At 42.8% G+C, this 19,412-nt stretch overlaps 1 protein-coding gene across 3 annotated transcripts; it reads left to right on the forward strand.

Moving 5' to 3' along the window:
- The first annotated feature begins 1,797 nt into the window (after positions 1–1,797).
- On the forward strand, positions 1,798–16,971 carry LOC147632510 (pentatricopeptide repeat-containing protein DOT4, chloroplastic-like). 3 transcript variants are annotated; one of them, XM_086807304.1, is made up of 3 exons: positions 12,054–12,149; positions 12,235–12,406; positions 12,560–16,971. In XM_086807304.1, exon 3 carries the CDS (start codon positions 13,516–13,518, stop codon positions 15,604–15,606), a length of 2,091 nt encoding a protein of 696 aa, XP_086663430.1. In that variant the 5' UTR covers positions 12,054–12,149; positions 12,235–12,406; positions 12,560–13,515; the 3' UTR covers positions 15,607–16,971. The 3 variants fall into 3 exon arrangements, with proteins under 3 accessions (XP_086663431.1, XP_086663430.1, XP_086663429.1); XM_086807303.1 differs by having other exon boundaries at positions 12,563–16,971; XM_086807305.1 differs by lacking the exons at positions 12,054–12,149; positions 12,235–12,406 and adding an exon at positions 1,798–2,158 and having other exon boundaries at positions 12,563–16,971.
- Positions 16,972–19,412: the final 2,441 nt, after the last annotated feature.

Consider the following 19,412-nt stretch of genomic DNA (forward strand, 5'->3'; position numbering starts at 1 on the left):
CAGTTAAAGCAAGAGTTGCATACTGTGGAAAAGAAAAGCATGTCCATCAATGAATATGACTTAAAGATCAAGGGCATTGTTGAATCCCTTGGGTCTATCAATGTATCAGTGAAGGATGATGATTTGGTGAGTGTCTATCTGAATGGGCTTGGCAAAGAGTACAAGCCATTCAAGACCTCCATTACAGTTAGGGAGAATATTCCCAACTTTCGAGACTTGATATCTATGTTGATCATAGAAGAAAAGGCTTTAGGTGAGGATTCTTCTTCACAAAGCAAGAACACATCATCGTAATAACAGGCCTTCTACTCTAATTCAGGTAGAGGCAGAGATAGAGGCCAGGGTGGTGGCCGACAAGGAAATAAGAATTCTGGACAACAGTAGTCTAATGATTCACATCAGCAATCATACACAGGTGGAAGAGGCCAGTCTAGAGGCAAGGGAAGCCAAAGAGGCTGAGGTGGTTGGCAAAGAAATCAAAATGCAAATAGCATAGAGTGCTATTACTATGGCAAACCAAGAGACATGGCAAAGGACTGCTACAAAAAGCAGAATGACATTAAAAGTGGGAAGTTGCAGCAAGGCAACTATGCATCATCTAGCAAACATGGAGGTGATGAGTTAAGTGAGCAGTTGTTTATGATGCAGCACATGCTTAGTTCCATAACAGGGGATGTGTCAGGATCTCAAGATATATGGTATATGGATTCTGGCACCTCTAACCACATGATCAGTCATGCTAAGTGGTTTAGAGATATGTAGAAAATGGAAAAACCAGGTTATGTAGAAATAGGTGATGATACTACGCATCCCATTGTGCATGTTGGTAAAGTGCCATTGTCTATAGAGGATGGCAAAATGAAGTACTTGGTTGATGTACTTCATGTTCCGAATATTATAAAGAGCTTGGTTTCTGTGGGACAGATGTTTGAGCAGGGTCTGCAAGAGTGAGGTTTAATCCTCAAGGATGTTTTGTGGAAGACTTCAAAAATAAGTGTCACTTGGTTGCAAAGGGTAACAAAAATGGCAGGATATTTACTTTGGATGTAAACATGCCGAGATAAAGGCAGCCATGTTTGCGCATGGAATAGGTGTCATTGCAAATATTGACATATGGCACAAGCGCATTGGTCATGTGAATCAATGAATGGGGTCTTGAAGACTAATTTCTATACAAACTTAGGGATGAACTCTAAAGAAACTAAGGGAAGCCATAGGTCGTGCCTCAGCCTTCCTCCGTTCCTTTCTATTGGTGGAAGGGTGAAATTATGTGCCACTTGTATGGTGTGGATTGGATGTGGATGCTCTCTCTCTCTCTCTCTCTCTTTCTATCTCTATCTCTTAGATGTAATCCATAGATTAGTTACCTTCTATACTAATTATATCCTCACATCACATATATATTACAAGGTTCTTGTTAGGTGGATGTAAAACATTCTAATCCTTCGCAACTCGCATCACCCATCACCATCTAGAATGCATACACATTCAATCCACACCACACAAGTGGCACATAGGCACGAAGTGTGGCCTCCCTAAGTTTCCTTAATAGTATAAATAGATATGTCAACATCCATTTTCCTTTAAAAAACAATTTGGCAAGAAACACCAGTTTATATACACTACTCACACACCCAACTCCGGATATAAGGACGTGCAACACCGCACAGAGCACGGATCGCGAACCTACATCACCGGCTAGGACTTCGTCAGCTTTAACCACTCTGCTTTAACCATTTTCCATACATGTGAACATTATTACCTTGTTTAAGGAACTAGGATTTTTTGACAAAGCAAAATGATTATTACAGTATGGAAAGCCTTGCATAATAGTTAAGTCTGATGAACATGAAGAAGCATCAACTTGTTCAAGTTACATCGAACAACGAGGGCTACCCAACCAAATTGGGGAGGGCAACAGTTTAGTTCATAGAATCCTATCAGAAGAAAGGTTCTTCTTCACGACGTGAACAGTGGGCGATGGACAAGCCTTGGAGCTCAGGCCCGTGAGCTGGTGGGCGTAACAAATCGGAATGGCAGTCAAGAAGCGGGAGGCACATGCTGGAGTCCCCTGGATCGTTGGGCACTTCTCAACTATGGAGATTCCATCATATTATCAGCAGATGCTCTCGCAGGAAGTTTCCTTTTGAGGAAAAAGGTACTCCGTTTTAGCATTATACAAATACATCCCATACATACATACATATAAACACAGGCACCCATACTCATCAGGTGGCATTATACCTACACACATGAATATAATACCCGCCCCCACATACACATATGCATATATACTTCTGTGCATATGCATATGCACATATTTCATGTATGCATGTGCACATGTCAAAATCCTCTAGATGGTCTGCTTTTGCAGCATGGCTCGGTTTTATATTTCCAGCAGACAGAAGATTTTAGTATGTAGCTTCATTTTGAGATAAAGCTCTGATGTCTAGCATTGGATATACACACCCACAAACTCTTGCATCCACACCCACGCATGCATGTATGCGCATGCATGTGTAAAACGTTGTCGTGACGTGTGCGGTACAACCAGGAAAGTACGAGACTTCTAGCTGTGAGAGTGGGTACCAAATCTAACAAGGAAACTCACACACAAAATTTCCCAAGGAGTATTGAATATCGCCATTTTCAATGACATATACATGTGTCGAATCACCTCAATACATCCTTGAATTCATTCTGATGATTGCACAAAATTGCATACCAAGTGTTTGTTCCTTTTCTCTCTGACTCCTTTTTCCAAATCCTTTGTACCATTCACATGTAAGCATAACAAAACCTTCAAATTTTTCCAATATACATGTGACCAGTTACATTCTTTACATCCAGTGCCATCAAAACCATCATTTCAAGAAGCTCTTAGTCACCTGAAAACCTGCCTTAATATTCTAACATCTCACAAGCAAAAGATGGCATAACATGCTCATGACTTCCAGAATTCAATCAAGCAGAAGCAAGACCAATTTCCCGTGATTTAAATGTGCTAAGAGGATACCTTTTTCCACAAAACATCAAGTTCTAAAAAAAACCATTAGCTTGTTCACCAAGCTTTTCTCATTTCCAAATCCTTTAAGGATTTATGGGCTTACCCTTTTCCTAAATCCAATAAAGTAGTAGAAAAAAAACTTATCTGAATGCACGAGTGGTTTTACACTTTGTTTTTTATTTTTGCTTGTCTCAAAAGTCGCTTCAATGCTGATTATGCGAAGGAGAAACGCGGGGAGCAGCATCGCTTCAGCGCCGATTTTGAAAGTGGTTTTTCCAAAAAGTATATCATCATGTAGTACTCAATTTACCCTTTAATTCTAACACCTACAAGGCACAAATAGTATTTGTATTCTTGAAATAAAAAAAACTGGTCGAATGGGCACTGGTTCTCCTTTTCTGCAGAATTTTTTTCTCACTTGTCCTCGCCGCCCACTCCCTCTGGTTTTTCTCTCCTTTTTCCCGCAAGAGATGCGGCGTTGCATCACCTTTTCTCAGCTTATAATCCGGAAATTCCCCATTTAAAAAGCTGCGCTCGAATCTTCTTTGCCCATTATCTAGCAAATTCTAATAAAAAGAAATACATTTCTTTTTTACTCCACGTATGCTGCCACCCACACTCTAATGCTTTCCATTGTTTTCCTTTTTAATGCCACGCAATCTGCCCCTTAGTGTAATACTCCTAACCTTAACATTAAGGTAAGGTGCTCAATGCAAGGTAGTTCTTCTAATTTTATTCCCCGGCATTCAATAAATTCCTCGACACTGCAATGTCCATTGAATCTCCATTACTCTTGATGCCTTCGTAATTTATAAATCATCATATCGGCCATGTGATTTATAGAATCCCCAATTGTTCATTCAAGTATTTTCCCATGTCTTCATAAATACATTCCTTTGTGCATTGGCATGCCCTCATGTTTGCATTCCATAAGGTTCACTGATTTGACCCAATCGATACCATTTAGTAGAACCATCACCCTCCACACTCATATACAAAAACTCCTAGATCTGGCTCAGCCTCAGCTTGTCTTATTGAACCTCATATACAATATGAACATATGTACATGGCATCATATAATGACTCGTCACGGTACTTAACCCATGCATCTGGATGTGTATTTGATGGCCTCACATGCACAGTTTCACACCATAGACGTGCCATGGCACGACATCCACCCCCTCTAAACCTGCACATCCTCTGGTATGTGCCAAATCATAATCAAGATCTACATATAGCTGGATGTCATCTTCATCTTCTGCATTGTCAGGAAGATCATCCTCTTCCTCTTCAACCATATCCATACTACCACTGTCAAGCCTCTCATCCTGAGTCTCCTGTGAATCAAAAGGATCACTATCATGCCTTCTTTTAAATATCTTGATCCTTTTGCCTGCCACAAGATTCTTTATTTCTGTTCCATCAAGCTCACACAGAGTATACGTGGCATTTCCATGCACATGCTTGACAATGTAAGGGCCAAACCATCTTTTTGCAAATTTTCTTTGAACGGTGAATTGGTTGTCAAGGCTACTATCATACATTAGAACCCAATCACCTTCTTCAATAGGTTTTGGCCGGAGTCTGTGTCTACTATCAAATCTTTCTTTATTTTTCAGCCTTGCATCTTTCAAGCGAGCTTTAGCAAGCTCTACATCTTCAGGCCTCCTCTCCAACTGTCTTATTCGCAATGCAAGGAGGTCATCTCTGCTCAATCCTTCCACCCAGGGCAATACATTCCAAGTTAGAATTACTTCTTCAACTGGCAGCACTGGCTTCTGACCATTCATTAATTCTGCAGGCATGTATCCTGTCGAGCTATGAGTTGTACGGTCAGCCCACAAGGCATATGGTAGCAGCTTTGGCCACTCTCTCATTCTTTCTCTGCATGCCTTAGCCAAAGCTTTAATGATTGGAGGATGTCCTCGCTCACTTTTTCCATTGCCCTCAGGATTGTAAGCACATGTTAGGGACAGTTTGATACCAATTCTAGAGAAGAATTCCCTTGCTTCTTCAACATCTAGCTCACCCCTATCTGCTGTTATTTTCCCAATACAACCATATCGGCAGATCACATCTTCCAAAAGAAATTTGCATATTGTTTCCGTACTCTTTGTTCTAAGAGCACGTCCTTCTACCTGATTTGTCAAATCTTCTCTTGCAAGTGCTATATACCGCATCTGCCAAATTCCCAAAGGCATTGTAACTAGATCCACTACCCATTTGTAGTGCATGGCAGGTGGGTAGGTTGGTTGCAAGCCATCACAATGCCGCACATTTGAGTACATTTGGCATACCATGCATGTTTCCACATATTGGGAAATATCCTTGTACATTCCTTTCCACCAATATTTTTCCTTTATTTTGGTAAAGGTGGCCCACACACTTCTATGTCCAGCCCAGAGACTCTCATGGAATTCTTTCACAAGCTTTCCTTGAGTCTCTTTATCACATATGACTCTCTGTGGCATAGCATTCCTCTGCTTAGGATGCTTCCAGAGATACCCATCCTTTAGGAAATAACCATATGCTTTTCTGCGGATCCTTTTAAATTCTGAGTCAGACCAATTTTCTTGCCTTGTCAGAGTACTCAAATATTGACCAATAAGCAACCAATCTCCTTCATATATTTCCTCAATAAAAGACTCAAGTGCATTTGATAGGCAAATATGATCCCCTTTTGCATATGCTGTAGTATAGAACTTTGTACCCACATCATCAATGTCACTAATCATCTCTTTCTCATCTTCATACATAGCTCTTGATAGCATATCTGCAACTGGATTATCTTTTCCCGCAATATGCTCAAACTCAGGATTTAGTGACTTGATATAAGCAATCCACCTAAGCATAGCAATATCTGGAGTGGTACAACTTGCTATCATCCCAAGAAGTGGCAAGCAATCAGTTTCCACAAGTACAGATGCCCCAATAAGATATTCTTTTTCACATTTTAGAGCAGTGACTATCCCCCATAACTCTCTCTTGATCTGTGGATACTTTCGTTGCCGAAAGCTTAATACCTTTGCTCCAAATCTAATTACATACCTATGATCATCCTCATCATCTTGCCCTACTGCCCATCCTATCCCAGTAGGACTAGTATCAACTGTAACAATCACAGGCCTGCCACACTCATAATCTGCCTTTCTCAAAGTGGGTGATGATTGGAGCAAATATTTCAGCTTCCGCATAGCTTTAATATGTACTGCACTCCACAGAAATTTTTGATTTTTCCTCAAAAGTTGATAAAGAGGATCTGCTACATGTGCATAATGTGGGATCCAAATAACATAAAAGACACATGCTCCAAGAAATCTCCTCAGCTCTGTAACATTAATGCATGTTTCCTTCATTCTTTGTATTGCATCTATCTTGGCTGGACAAGGACGGCGTCCACTAGTACTACAAAGATGTCCCACTATTAGCACTTCACCAACTCCAAACACCGATTTCAGCCCAGATAAAGTAAGATTCACTTCTTCAAGCTTGGATAGAATCATGTCACAATCCTTTATATGATTTGCCACAAACTTGCGGCACCCCTTTGAATCCAAATCCCCATCTTTGTCTTTCTCATCACAGCCCTTTATTGGCACATCATCCAAAAATGGCATAGTTTTTTGTGGTATGAAGTCTCGTAAGACTTTATTCATTCCATTCATCATATGTGCCACTGAGTTAGTGGCTCCCTGTGGTAAGGTACACATCCTTACTAATCCCAAAGGAGTTCTCATTGTGGTCAAGTCCCTGCTTTGTATATCCAGCTGGAACTGATCATATCCCGAATACAGATCACCCATAGAGTATATAGCTTTCCCTGCAAATGCTTCTGCAAACTCATCCACAATTGGGCCTGCTCCCACATTCCTGATTGTGACTTTGTTTACAGGTTGCATGTCTTGAATAAAGCGCAATGTCCCATTTTTCTTTGGTACAGTAAACCATCTGTTGGAATATGGGGCACATGAAGGCTCCAAGATTCCCATCCTGATCTTTTCCTTTAGTAATTCCATCAACTTTGGCAAGAGAGCCTTTGGTACTGGAATTGGCCGCAGGTTCCAGGGTACATGTGGAACAGTAAAGATCACCATTGGTGCTGTTACACTTGGATCAACACAGCCTATCTCATGCGACTGAAAAGCAAAGGCTTTCCCATGTTTTACAAGCATCTCCTCAAAGCATTCCCTTTCAACTGGCAACAGAAAATCCTTCTGACCAATCTTCAGCTCTTTTAGAGTTTCTTGAGTAAATTTATGCCCAATTTTCTTCGGATCTCTAAGATTTGGCTGCATAGAAGCTTCATCTATCTTCTCCTTGCTTCCTGGTGGCAAGGGCAAGGCAACTGGTTTCACCTTCTTTGCAACCGTTTTGTACTTTGTATCAACATGAGCATCCATCTCACAATTCATGTTTTTACATTCCACCCCCTCAAATTCCTGGATTATATCATACATCTCCACAGATGACACCTTTATCATTTCATTTCCACCCTGTAAGCATGCTCTTCCCATATCAAAAAGCACATCCATAGTATCTACAAATGACACCTCATCAAGCACCCCTGAAATAAACTCATTTTTCCCCAAAAGACCACACTGCTCAAAACTTTTTTGTTCATTTTGTATATGTTTTCGCATGCCATGCTTCAAATCCTTGCTTTTTACAAAAACCAGTGACCCATAGCTGGAGAATCCTTGAAAATTTGCTGAAAAGCTATTTACATTGATTGAGTCCTACGAGAACTCATTTCCCCTTGTACCATTGGAATCCCGCTTTACAATGGCACCTGGCCAAAATCCCTCATCTCCCTGTAATTCATGAACTCTCTGTTTATCTTTGGGAGTGACTGTGCCCGAAGAGACTCACGATTCCTTTCATGGTTAATGCAAACTGTCAAAAACTGGACAGCTTTTTTGCCATCTTTACTCCTTATTCTTGCATATGCTGAACCATCATCCAAAACCTTTGTTTCCATCCTTACAGCTGTAATGTAGGGTTGTCCAAGGATAAGGGGATACGATGACATCTCCTGAACAAAGAAATTCTGATCATCCTTCACATCCCCTATAGTTACCCTTACATTTGGACATGCTGCATAAAGCTCTCCAGATGAGTTATTAGCTGCTTTAATCATCCACCCATGATCCACATCCATTGGCCACTTACATTTGTTGTAGAGATTTTTAGCCATAAGATTTATTTCAGACCCGTGATCAATTAGAGCGACATATGGCTCTTCCAAATCACCTATCTTGACAAGGGTTTCAATGGTTGCTCTTGCCCAATGGCTCCTGGAGTAATGACTCTTTGTAAGAACTTCTTTTTCATCATCCTCTTCCACAAAGCACACTTGTCGTGCCCCATCAGCAGAGTGATTACATTCCACCACATTTTCTCTCTCTTCCTTTTTCTGTACCTGTACTCCATGAGTCTTGGAAGTGCTTGCCTCCCCTTGTGATGGAATAGATTCAATTATGGACTGCCTTTTCCTTCGTATAATATCAATTATCTCATCATGAAATTCTTTCTTTGCAATTCCCAAGACTTCCCCTAGTGTGAATTCCACCCTGCTGTTTAGAATCCTCTCTTCAAGCACCTTTTTGAGATCTGTTGCAGCTTCAATATCAGATTGAAGCTTGTAGAGTGGGCTTTTTCCCTTTACCCTTCTCCTTCATTTTTGCTGGCACTTCTTCCATTGAAACATCCTGTGGAGGTCTGCTATGCCGTGGAGGCATATGTGATGGCCCAGGATCCTTCTTTTCACTTCCACGTGTAACTCTTTTTGATGGCCCTCCTTCCTCATTTTCCCTTTTACGCTTCTCCTCTACCTGTGCCTCATTATTTTGGCATTTGGCAATATAGGCATGAATAGATAAAGAATCCACAGGCTCCTCCCAGCCAGTCTCAAGACGTATACAATCACCTGCCTCATGCAAAGCTTGCTTTGACACTTTCTTTGACGCAATTAATTCCATTGTTGATGGCCAAAAATCCTCATTCTCATAATCCTCATCATTCTCAAATCCCTGCTTTAGTTGACCAACCTTTAATCCATAGGTTGCTGCCTCAACCATAGAAATGGCATGACTAGCAGCCATATCCTCTACCAGCTTTTTCATCCCTCCTTTCCCAAAGTTTGTACTCAATGGAAGACCAGTCTCTGTAAGATGGATTTTCCCATCTTTGAAAAACACAAGTTGATTTTTAAGAGCTTCTTTATAGCTAGCACAATCCTTCTTTGCATGTTCTGGGTCATCACACCATATGCATCTATATGTAAACCCTTCTTTGCTTTGAGGCCTTTGCATAGAAGCCTGCCCCAATGGTAAACCTTTTTCTTCAATCATGGACATCTTCAATTTTAAGTCACGCATACCCTTGATAAGCTCATCCATTGGCCCATCTACCTTGGGAATTGTAGCAGCTGGTTTGGGTAGATTCTCAGGGGTAACAGCAGCTATGGGGGTTGCAGAGCCCATCACCATTTTATCCCTCCTCCGCTGCCGCTTTGCTAACATAGTAACTGCATCCTCAACATCATTCCAATCACTCTTTAATCCCTGCTCTGTATCCTTATCCTCAAGGAGGATTTCCACTTTCTCCTGGAGATCTTTCCCAGCTGCTTGTAAGAAGAGCTCTGTTTTTTCTCTGTCCAAAGTTGCACGCTCTATCCTTGACAACTGGGCATAATGCTTCTCAAACTCTCTTAGCAATTCTGTGGCAGAAATTCCCATTTTAGATTTTGTGACCCATTCCAAGAAAGTTCGTTTGGTCACTCGCTCAGAATCCTCCATAAAATATTCATCCTTTAAAGCAAGCTTGAACTCTTCCCAATTTCTGCCACCCTGTGTTGTCTGCAATCCTTTTATGCGCTCTCTTATTTCAGGAACACATACCAGCTCGAAACTTCGAACCATGTCCTCCTCAGTCACCCTGTTTAGCTCCATCTCCTTTATATAATTGCGCAGGTACTTTGTAATGTCCTTCCCATCAAATTGATCCATCTTTTTCACAATTGATTGTAATGCTTTGGTCGTGGAAATTTGTCCTCTTTCAGCAGCTTGTTGTTGTTGCATGTACATGGTAAACATCTGAAACATTTGCATAACTCCGGGGTCAAAATGAACCCACTGACCCTCAGAATTCTCAGCCATAGCTTCCCTATATATTTCACCACACTCTCACCCCAGCAGTTTCACGTCGGGTTCACCAAAGCTATCGTGACGTGTGCGGTACAACCAGGAAAGTACGAGACTTCTAGCTGTGAGAGTGGGTACCAAATCTAACAAGGAAACTCACACACAAAATTTCCCAAGGAGTATTGAATATCGCCATTTTCAATGACATATACATGTGTCGAATCACCTCAATACATCCTTGAATTCATTCTGATGATTGCACAAAATTGCATACCAAGTGTTTGTTCCTTTTCTCTCTGACTCCTTTTTCCAAATCCTTTGTACCATTCACATGTAAGCATAACAAAACCTTCAAATTTTTCCAATATACATGTGACCAGTTACATTCTTTACATCCAGTGCCATCAAAACCATCATTTCAAGAAGCTCTTAGTCACCTGAAAACCTGCCTTAATATTCTAACATCTCACAAGCAAAAGATGGCATAACATGCTCATGACTTCCAGAATTCAATCAAGCAGAAGCAAGACCAATTTCCCGTGATTTAAATGTGCTAAGAGGATACCTTTTTCCACAAAACATCAAGTTCTAAAAAAAACCATTAGCTTGTTCACCAAGCTTTTCTCATTTCCAAATCCTTTAAGGATTTATGGGCTTACCCTTTTCCTAAATCCAATAAAGTAGTAGAAAAAAAACTTATCTGAATGCACGAGTGGTTTTACACTTTGTTTTTTATTTTTGCTTGTCTCAAAAGTCGCTTCAATGCTGATTATGCGAAGGAGAAACGCGGGGAGCAGCATCGCTTCAGCGCCGATTTTGAAAGTGGTTTTTCCAAAAAGTATATCATCATGTAGTACTCAATTTACCCTTTAATTCTAACACCTACAAGGCACAAACAGTATTTGTATTCTTGAAATAAAAAAAACTGGTCGAATGGGCACTGGTTCTCCTTTTCTGCAGAATTTTTTTCTCACTTGTCCTCGCCGCCCACTCCCTCTGGTTTTTCTCTCCTTTTTCCCGCAAGAGATGCGGCGTTGCATCACCTTTTCTCAGCTTATAATCCGAAAATTCCCCATTTAAAAAGCTGCGCTCGAATCTTCTTTGCCCATTATCTAGCAAATTCTAATAAAAAGAAATACATTTCTTTTTTACTCCACGTATGCTGCCACCCACACTCTAATGCTTTCCATTGTTTTCCTTTTTAATGCCACGCAATCTGCCCCTTAGTGTAATACTCCTAACCTTAACATTAAGGTAAGGTGCTCAATGCAAGGTAGTTCTTCTAATTTTATTCCCCGGCATTCAATAAATTCCTCGACACTGCAATGTCCATTGAATCTCCATTACTCTTGATGCCTTCGTAATTTATAAATCATCATATCGGCCATGTGATTTATAGAATCCCCAATTGTTCATTCAAGTATTTTCCCATGTCTTCATAAATACATTCCTTTGTGCATTGGCATGCCCTCATGTTTGCATTCCATAAGGTTCACTGATTTGACCCAATCGATACCATTTAGCAGAACCATCACCCTCCACACTCATATACAAAAACTCCTAGATCTGGCTCAGCCTCAGCTTGTCTTATTGAACCTCATATACAATATGAACATATGTACATGGCATCATATAATGACTCGTCACGGCACTTAACCCATGCATCTGGATGTGTATTTGATGGCTTGCACAGTTTCACACCATAGACGTGCCATGGCACGACAACGTGTGTATATTTGCCAATGCACATGATTATATACTACACAAATCCATGCACACACACCTAGAAGGTTTGCATAAGAAGTCAAGCATTATATAGTTTTCTAAGATTACAGGCAGCAGTCTTTTAATATAGTTTCTTTCTTAATTGAGGAATTTTTGACAAGTGTGCTTTTATCAAGCAGCATCATGACATGCAAGCTCATGAGAACACATTGGATGGATGATCGGAATGTTGCTCTAGATGTGGCCATCATTGGTGGGATGCCCCATTGAAGAAGGTCAATGCCTTCTCTATGATGTCAAATGTATGTGGCCATTACGCTTTGATTAGTGATTGAAATTAAGGTATTTTGTTTGCTGCAGCCTGCGCATATGGTTCTGCCATGGCGGTGCCATACAATAACAATCCATGCAACCCCCCTTTAAGCAAAGCAAACCTATGTATGTTGAGCGAAGGGGCAGTTTGTTCCGATCACCAGTTGAGAAAAGATTGCCGAATAGATTGGATTGATTGCCATGGAGCTGTTTCCGGCAGGTCTGTCTCATTAATATTGAATTTTCATGTCATTTGTGAACATTACTAGAAAAATTATTTTAAAGTAATCTGTAGATGCTTCTTTTATAGATCTTAGTGTCAAAATAATTAAGAACATAACCTTGATATTTTGCGCGAAAAAAATTCCCGCAGGAGGGCACCAATTAGTCAACTCAGAACCCCCATCAAATCATGTGATAAGGCAGGGCTAAACAAAAAATTAAAGGCTGTGAACTACACGGAGCAGGAAGGAGTGCCTGTTTACAGGGACACCATTGTGGACCTCTCGTGCAATAATTCTCACGACAAAGATCTCAATCTAGAGAAAGACTTCTATCAACTTGTGATGGCCAGTGGCAACATGCCACATGTCTCTATGGACAACCACGTGAACAACACACAGGTGTCAGTTGAGAGTTCATGTGAAGCAAACTCATTGTCTATCAAACTACCTGAACCAGACTTGTCCTCGTATACTGTGACTATATTGGCATATCTCAGGCTTGGGAAAACTAAGGAAGCTTTTGAATGGTATGAGCAAATGCGAAAATTAAATGTGACGCCTAACAGCATTATATTTGTTGCACTTGTGAAAGCATGCTCAAGCAGAACAATCTTTCAACATGGGATGCAAATGCATGCTCATATAGTTGAAACAGGATTTGAGCTCAACCAGTACGTTGGCAGTGCTCTTGTTAACATGTATGCCACATGTGTGAGCCTCCTGGATGCCCGCATGTTGTTTGACAAGATGCCCAAGGGAAATATTGTCATGTGGAATGTGATGATAACAGGGTATGTTCAGCATGAAGACAATTGGGAAGCTTTGAAGGTTTTCAAGCAAATGCAGCATGAGGGTGTGAAGCCAGATGAGGTCACGTTTATTTGCATTCTCAAGGCATGTGCCTGTGTGGCTGCCTTTGAGGAGGGTAGGCAAGTCCATGCTCATGTAGTTGAAGGCGGCTTTGTTTTGCATGCGCCTGTGGGCAATGCCATTATTGACATGTATTCAAAGTGTGGGAGTCTTAAGGATGGATGCATAGTGTTTAATGGCATGATCAAACGAGATGTCGTAACATGGAACACGTTGATATCCGGACATATCCAGCATGAGCACTTTCGAGAAGCTCTTTTTTTTTGTGGAGCAAATGCAAGAAGATGGCATCGAACCAGATTCAGTCACTTTTGTCTGCATTCTGAAAACTTGTTCCAACTTGGGAGCGTTTGAGCAGGGAAAGCAGATTCATGCTGCTATAATAGAAACTGGAATTGAGAGGGTTACAAATATTGGCAACACACTTATTGACATGTATGCCAAATGTGGGCACCTCCATGCTGCACAAAATGTGTTTGACAGGTTGTTGACACTGGATGTTGTGACATGGAGTGCATTGATCACAGGGTATGCCCAGCATGGGCTTTACCAAGAAGCTCTCAAACTTTTTAATCATATGCAAATAGAGGGTGTCCAGCCACACAAGGCCACTTTTTTATGCACTTTGAAAGCTTGCTCCAGTCTAGCGGCCTTGGAGCAAGGGAGGAATATCCACACCCAGATAATTGAATGCAGTATGGCTTTAGATTTATTTCTTGGTAACACTGTGATCGACATGTATGCCAAGTGTGGGAGCCTTGAGGATGCACACACTATGTTTAATAAGCTGCCCAAACAAGACGTCGTGAGTTGGAATGCATTGATAGGAGGGCATAGCAAGCATGGCCAAGGTGAGAACGTTCTCGAGCTTTTTGAACAAATGCAAGGAGAAGGCCTTGAGCCAGGCTCAGTCACACTTGTCTATCTTCTGAAAGCGTGTACAGGTCTGTCCACTAAAGCACATGGCATACGTATCCACACCCTTGCAATAAAAACCGGATTTGAGGCAGACATATATGTTGGCAGTGCCCTTGTTGATATGTATGCCAAGTGTGGAGGCCTTGAGGATGCATGCAGGGTGTTCAAGAGAATTCCAAAGGTGGATGTGGTGACGTGGAGTGCGTTAATGGCAGGGTATGCTCAACATGGGCACTGCGTAAAGGCTCTTCAACTCTTCCAACAAATGCAACAAGAGGGTCTCAAGCCTACACCAGTCACTCTAGCATGTGCTTTACAAGCGTGCTCAAACATGGCTGCATTGGAAGAGGGAACACAGATTCATCTTTACATTATCAAAGGCGGGATGGAGGATGTTTTCGTGGGGAGTGCACTTATTGACATGTATGCCAAATGTGGCAACCTTGACATGGCATGCACTGTGTTTGATAGATTACCGAAGCAAAATATTGTGACATGGAATGCACTGATTGCAGGTTGTGCCCAGCATAGAAATCACAGGCTGGCCTTTCAACTCTTCATGGATATGCAACAAAAGGGATTGAAGCCAGATGAGGGGACGCTTCTTAACCTTCTTTCTGCATGCAGTCAAATGGGCTTGGTAAATGAATCATGCATACAGTTCAAGTCTATGAAAGAGGACCTCGGCATCTCTCCAAAAATCGAACATTATAACTCCATGGTTGATCTTCTTGGCCACGCAGGACTGCTAAATGAGGCCGTGGACCTACTTGAAACGATCCCATTGGTGCCGGATGTGGTGGGATGGACCTCCTTGCTCAGTTTGTGCAGAACCAATGGCAATGTGGCTTTAGGAAGGCACTGTTTTGATCGCGTTGTTTCACTTGAACGTGGTAATGCTGCAGGGTTTGTCCTTATGTCGAACATTTATGCTTATGCTGGCATGGAAAAGGATGCCCAGGAAGTGGAAGAGCTAAGGACTAGTGCAAATGCTTGGAAGAAGCCAGGAAAGGCTTTTATTGAGATCAATGGGCAGGTGCACAACTTTTCCATAGGGGATAGAAGCCATCCACAAAGTGAGGACATCTATGCAAAGCTAAATATATTAAGCATTCAAATGAAAGAGAAGGGGTACAACCCACGAGTAGACTTAGTTTTAAATCAAAAGACAGAAGACAAAGAAGATTTTCTGTGTGGACATTGTGAAAAATTGGCCATAGCTTTCGGGCTTATTAGTACACACCAGGGCATGACACTCCGCGTGGCCAAAAATCTTCGAATGTGTGCGGATTGCCATTCAGCATCTAAGATTATATCAAAGATAGAAATGCGAGAGATTATAGTCTCAGATGCATACCGCATTCATCACTTCCAGGGTGGTGCATGCTCTTGTAAAGATAACTATTAAACTCGTCTGAGTAAGGATGAGGCAAATGGGAGACATGGTTGAGGATGCACCAAAATGGTGCATGAGGAGGGAGCTAGATCAGTGATATTGTAACAGGAGCTCATGCAAAAAAGGCTTTCGGGATAACTTTCGTATCAAGACTGTTAGAGATGGTTTTTGTAAGGCCTGCAAGTGAAATAATTTATACTCAAAGAAAACAGCTTGAAGCCAAGATAGAAAGTGAAGCAACATTGTGGGGCAGTTGGGATGTGGGCCCAGCTCAACTTTGGATGCTGGCTCTAGTTCTCCCAGCTCCTGGGTAGCAATGCCAGCACAGGATACGGCGGCTGCAGACGGGACCTCATGGGCACAATTGCTTCAGCCATTCCACCTTCATGGTTGATGCTTCTTGATTCTCTTCCACCTCCTCGATGGATTACAATTTTCTCTCCATGACAACATTCTTCTGTGGCTCTGCAGCCTTCAGGATGACCTCCTTCTAGTGGTTGGGCACTTGGCCTCCTAGTCCTTTCACAGGATGCCGCAAAGAAGAGGATTCCAGAGGCCCACTCCAGTGCATTAGGATCATTGGCTTTTACAGCTGCAGTTGGCAGATAGGACCCTTCTTGGTGCTTATGGGCTTACGAGCATTGGCCCTTGCACATTCGCAATGGCCCAAGGGAGTGGCGTTAAGGACCCTACAGCTTGTCAGCCCCACCCTGGCTTCTCCTTCACACACACTGCCTGAGGTTCAGTTGCTTGGGCGATGTAGATTGCCACTACATCTGGCATATGTGCAGCTGACTGTCACATTGGCCGGCTAGGTGCACATGACTTGGGGTGACCTGCCTCTAAACAAGAAAGGTCCATAAATTCTCACTCCTATCAGCCACACAGGGTCTGGATGAGCTCTGTCCAGATGGAACAGACTGACTCTGTGCGAGAAGTTGCCATCCCCTTAATGGACTTGAGGCAGCAGCCCTCCAAATGCTACTGGTCATCTCTCCGCAGTAGAGAGGTGACAGCGCCCAGTGTGGCTTTCCCCCCTCCCCGTCATATGTAGCCTCTTTCTAAGAGTGGCCAGCCATGGAGGGAGCCCCACCTTCCTCCTTTTCTAGACTTTTACCTCATGAGAGAGTTTCCATCTGTTGTTTTAAATTTATGTTGTTTTACAAAGAAAATAGTGAAGCAACTCTTCAACAAATAGTTGGCTGTTTTGGACGGAACTTTTTGAAGTTGGGGTATGTGTGAAAATGGTATTTTTCCCAGCCCTAAAACCGGTTTTTATTTGATTTTATTTTGGATTTTGGTCTTGTGCTGCTGGCCGACAGCCCCTGCTCTGGGCTGACTAGCAGCCCAACCCCATATATATGCATCGTTTCATATTCAGCACAACAATAAGACATCATATCATCAACCTGTCTGCTGCTGGCACTACCTCTGCAACAGCAGCAGCATCGTTTATCATCTGCAGCATCCATTGGCTCCATCCCCTGCTCACAGCAACCGCCTGTGATTCTGTCCATATCTGTGTGATGTCGGCTCTACCCTCTACAGCAGCAGCACACCCTGATCTGATATCTGCGACGCTCAGCCCTTGATACTTGGGACAGCAGCCCTCTCTGTTCATCATCATCATTCGACATCGGGACAGCAGCCCTCTCTGCTCATCATCATCATCGACATTGGGACAGCAGCCCTCTCTGCTCCTTAGATCTGTGTTTCTCCTGCAGGCCACTCATCTGCAGGTTTGCGTTTGTCTGCATCACCTCACCTTCGGAGAGCTATCGCCTCACATCGACGTGTGCCTTCGACATCCAGCCCTGCACCCCTCCAGGTATTGCAGCACCCTCATCACCAGAGTTTGCACTCACCAGAGCCTGCACCACTACACCCTGCTACAGACATCGACCACCTCTCGGAGTGCCTTCACCTCACATCAACGTGAGCCTTCGTCACCGACCGTGCTTCAGCTCCGACCTTGTCTCTGCTTCTTCGATGGTCTAAAACTCGGAGTTACCTCACATCAGAGGGCCTCTTGTACATGATTTCATTCCCCATCATACATTCACTCATTCATCCATTTCATGCTGTGTTGATTTGCTCTGATCTCTCACACATCTAGTCCTTTCGTCCGTTTTCCCTCACATGGTATCAGAGCTATCGTGAGCAAAGGGATTGAAGACCTCTAGAGCACACAGCATGGATCGTCTACCCATAATTCCGAAGGGCCAACCTTTCTCACCAAAAGTTGATTCTCCTTTCTCAGATCCGGACCACACAGAGGATGGGACTTCTTACACATTGGAGAGCCCCGTTTGAGGTCTTACATTGGGAGACGAACAACCTGTATACACCTACTCACCCTCAACACCTTTGCCATCATGACCTTCCTCTTGGAAATTATCAGACTTTGCTTCTAGAGGGGGATACATGCGTTCTGCCAGTGTGCTAGTGTGGGACCGTGGTATCCTTCATCTTCTCTCATGGTCCCCTTTTGTCCTGAGAGGGGGTGTGTGAAAATGGTATTTTTCCTAGTCCTAAAAGGGGTTTTTATTTGGGATTTTGGTCTTCTGTTTCTGGCTGACAGCCTCTACTCTGGGCCGACTAGCAGCCCAACCCCATATATATGCATCATTTAATATTCAGCACAACAACAGGACATCATATCATCAACCACCTCTGCAACAGTAGCAGCATCGTTTATCATCTGCAACATCCGTTGGCTCCATCCCCTGCTCATAGCAGCCGCTTGCGATTCCGTCCATATCTGTGTGTTGTTGGCTCTATCCTCCATGGCAGCAACACTCCTTGATCTGATATTTGCAACGCTCAGCCTTTGATACCTGCAGTGGATTTCATCTACATCAGGACAACAGCCCTTTCTGCTCATCATCAGCATTCGACATCGGGACAACAGCCCTCATTGCTCATCATCATCATCATTCGACATTGGGACAACAGCCCTCGTTGCTCATCATCATCATTCGACATCGGGACAGAAGCCCTTTCTGCTCATCATCATAATTGACATCGGGATAGCAACCCTCTCTGCTCATCATCATCATTCGAGATCGGGACAACAGCCCTCTTTACTCATCATCATCATTTGACATTGGGACAGCAGCCCTATCTACTCATCATCTTCGACATTAGGACAACAGCCCTCTCTGCTCATCATTCTCCATCGACTTGGGATAGTAGCCCTCTCTGCTCATCATCACCTAACGACATTGGGACAACATTCCTCTCTGCTCCTCATATCTGCGTTCCTCCTGCAGGTCACTCATTTGCAGGTTTGCGTTTGTCTGCATCACCTCACTTTCGGAGAGCCATTTCCTCACATCCACGTGTGCCTTCGACATCCAGCCTTGCACCCCTCCAGGTACTGCAACACACCCCTCAAGTACCGCATCACTCGTCAGCAGAGCCTGCACCATTACACCTTTCATTGCCCACTAGACATCGACCACCTCTCGGAGTGCCTTCGCCTCACATCGACACAAGCCTTCGTCACCGACCGTGCTTCAGTTCTAACCTCGTCTTTACTTCTTCGATGGTCTACTACTCAGAGTTACCTCACAACAGAGGGTCTCTTGTACGGGAATTTATTCACCATCATACATACACTCATTCATCCATTTCGTGCTTTGTTGATTTTTTTTGATCTCTCGCACATCTAGTCCTTTCGTCCTTTTGCCCTCGCATGGTATCAGAGCTATTGTGAGCAAAGGGATTGAAGACCTCGAGCACACAGCATGGATCGTCTACACATAATTCCAATGGGCCAACCTTTCTCACCAAAAGTTTATTCTCCTTACTCATAT

Source organism: Cibotium barometz, chromosome 13 (genome assembly GCF_041138505.1).
Source record: "Cibotium barometz isolate CiBa-2024 chromosome 13, ASM4113850v1, whole genome shotgun sequence".
Classification (NCBI taxonomy): Eukaryota; Viridiplantae; Streptophyta; class Polypodiopsida; order Cyatheales; family Cibotiaceae; genus Cibotium; species Cibotium barometz.

What these genes read in the sequence shown, in the direction of transcription:
- LOC147632510 (XM_086807305.1), top strand. Translation starts at nt 13,516, where the DNA reads ATGAGCACTTTCGAGAAGCTCTTTTTTTTTGTGGAGCAAATGCAAGAA.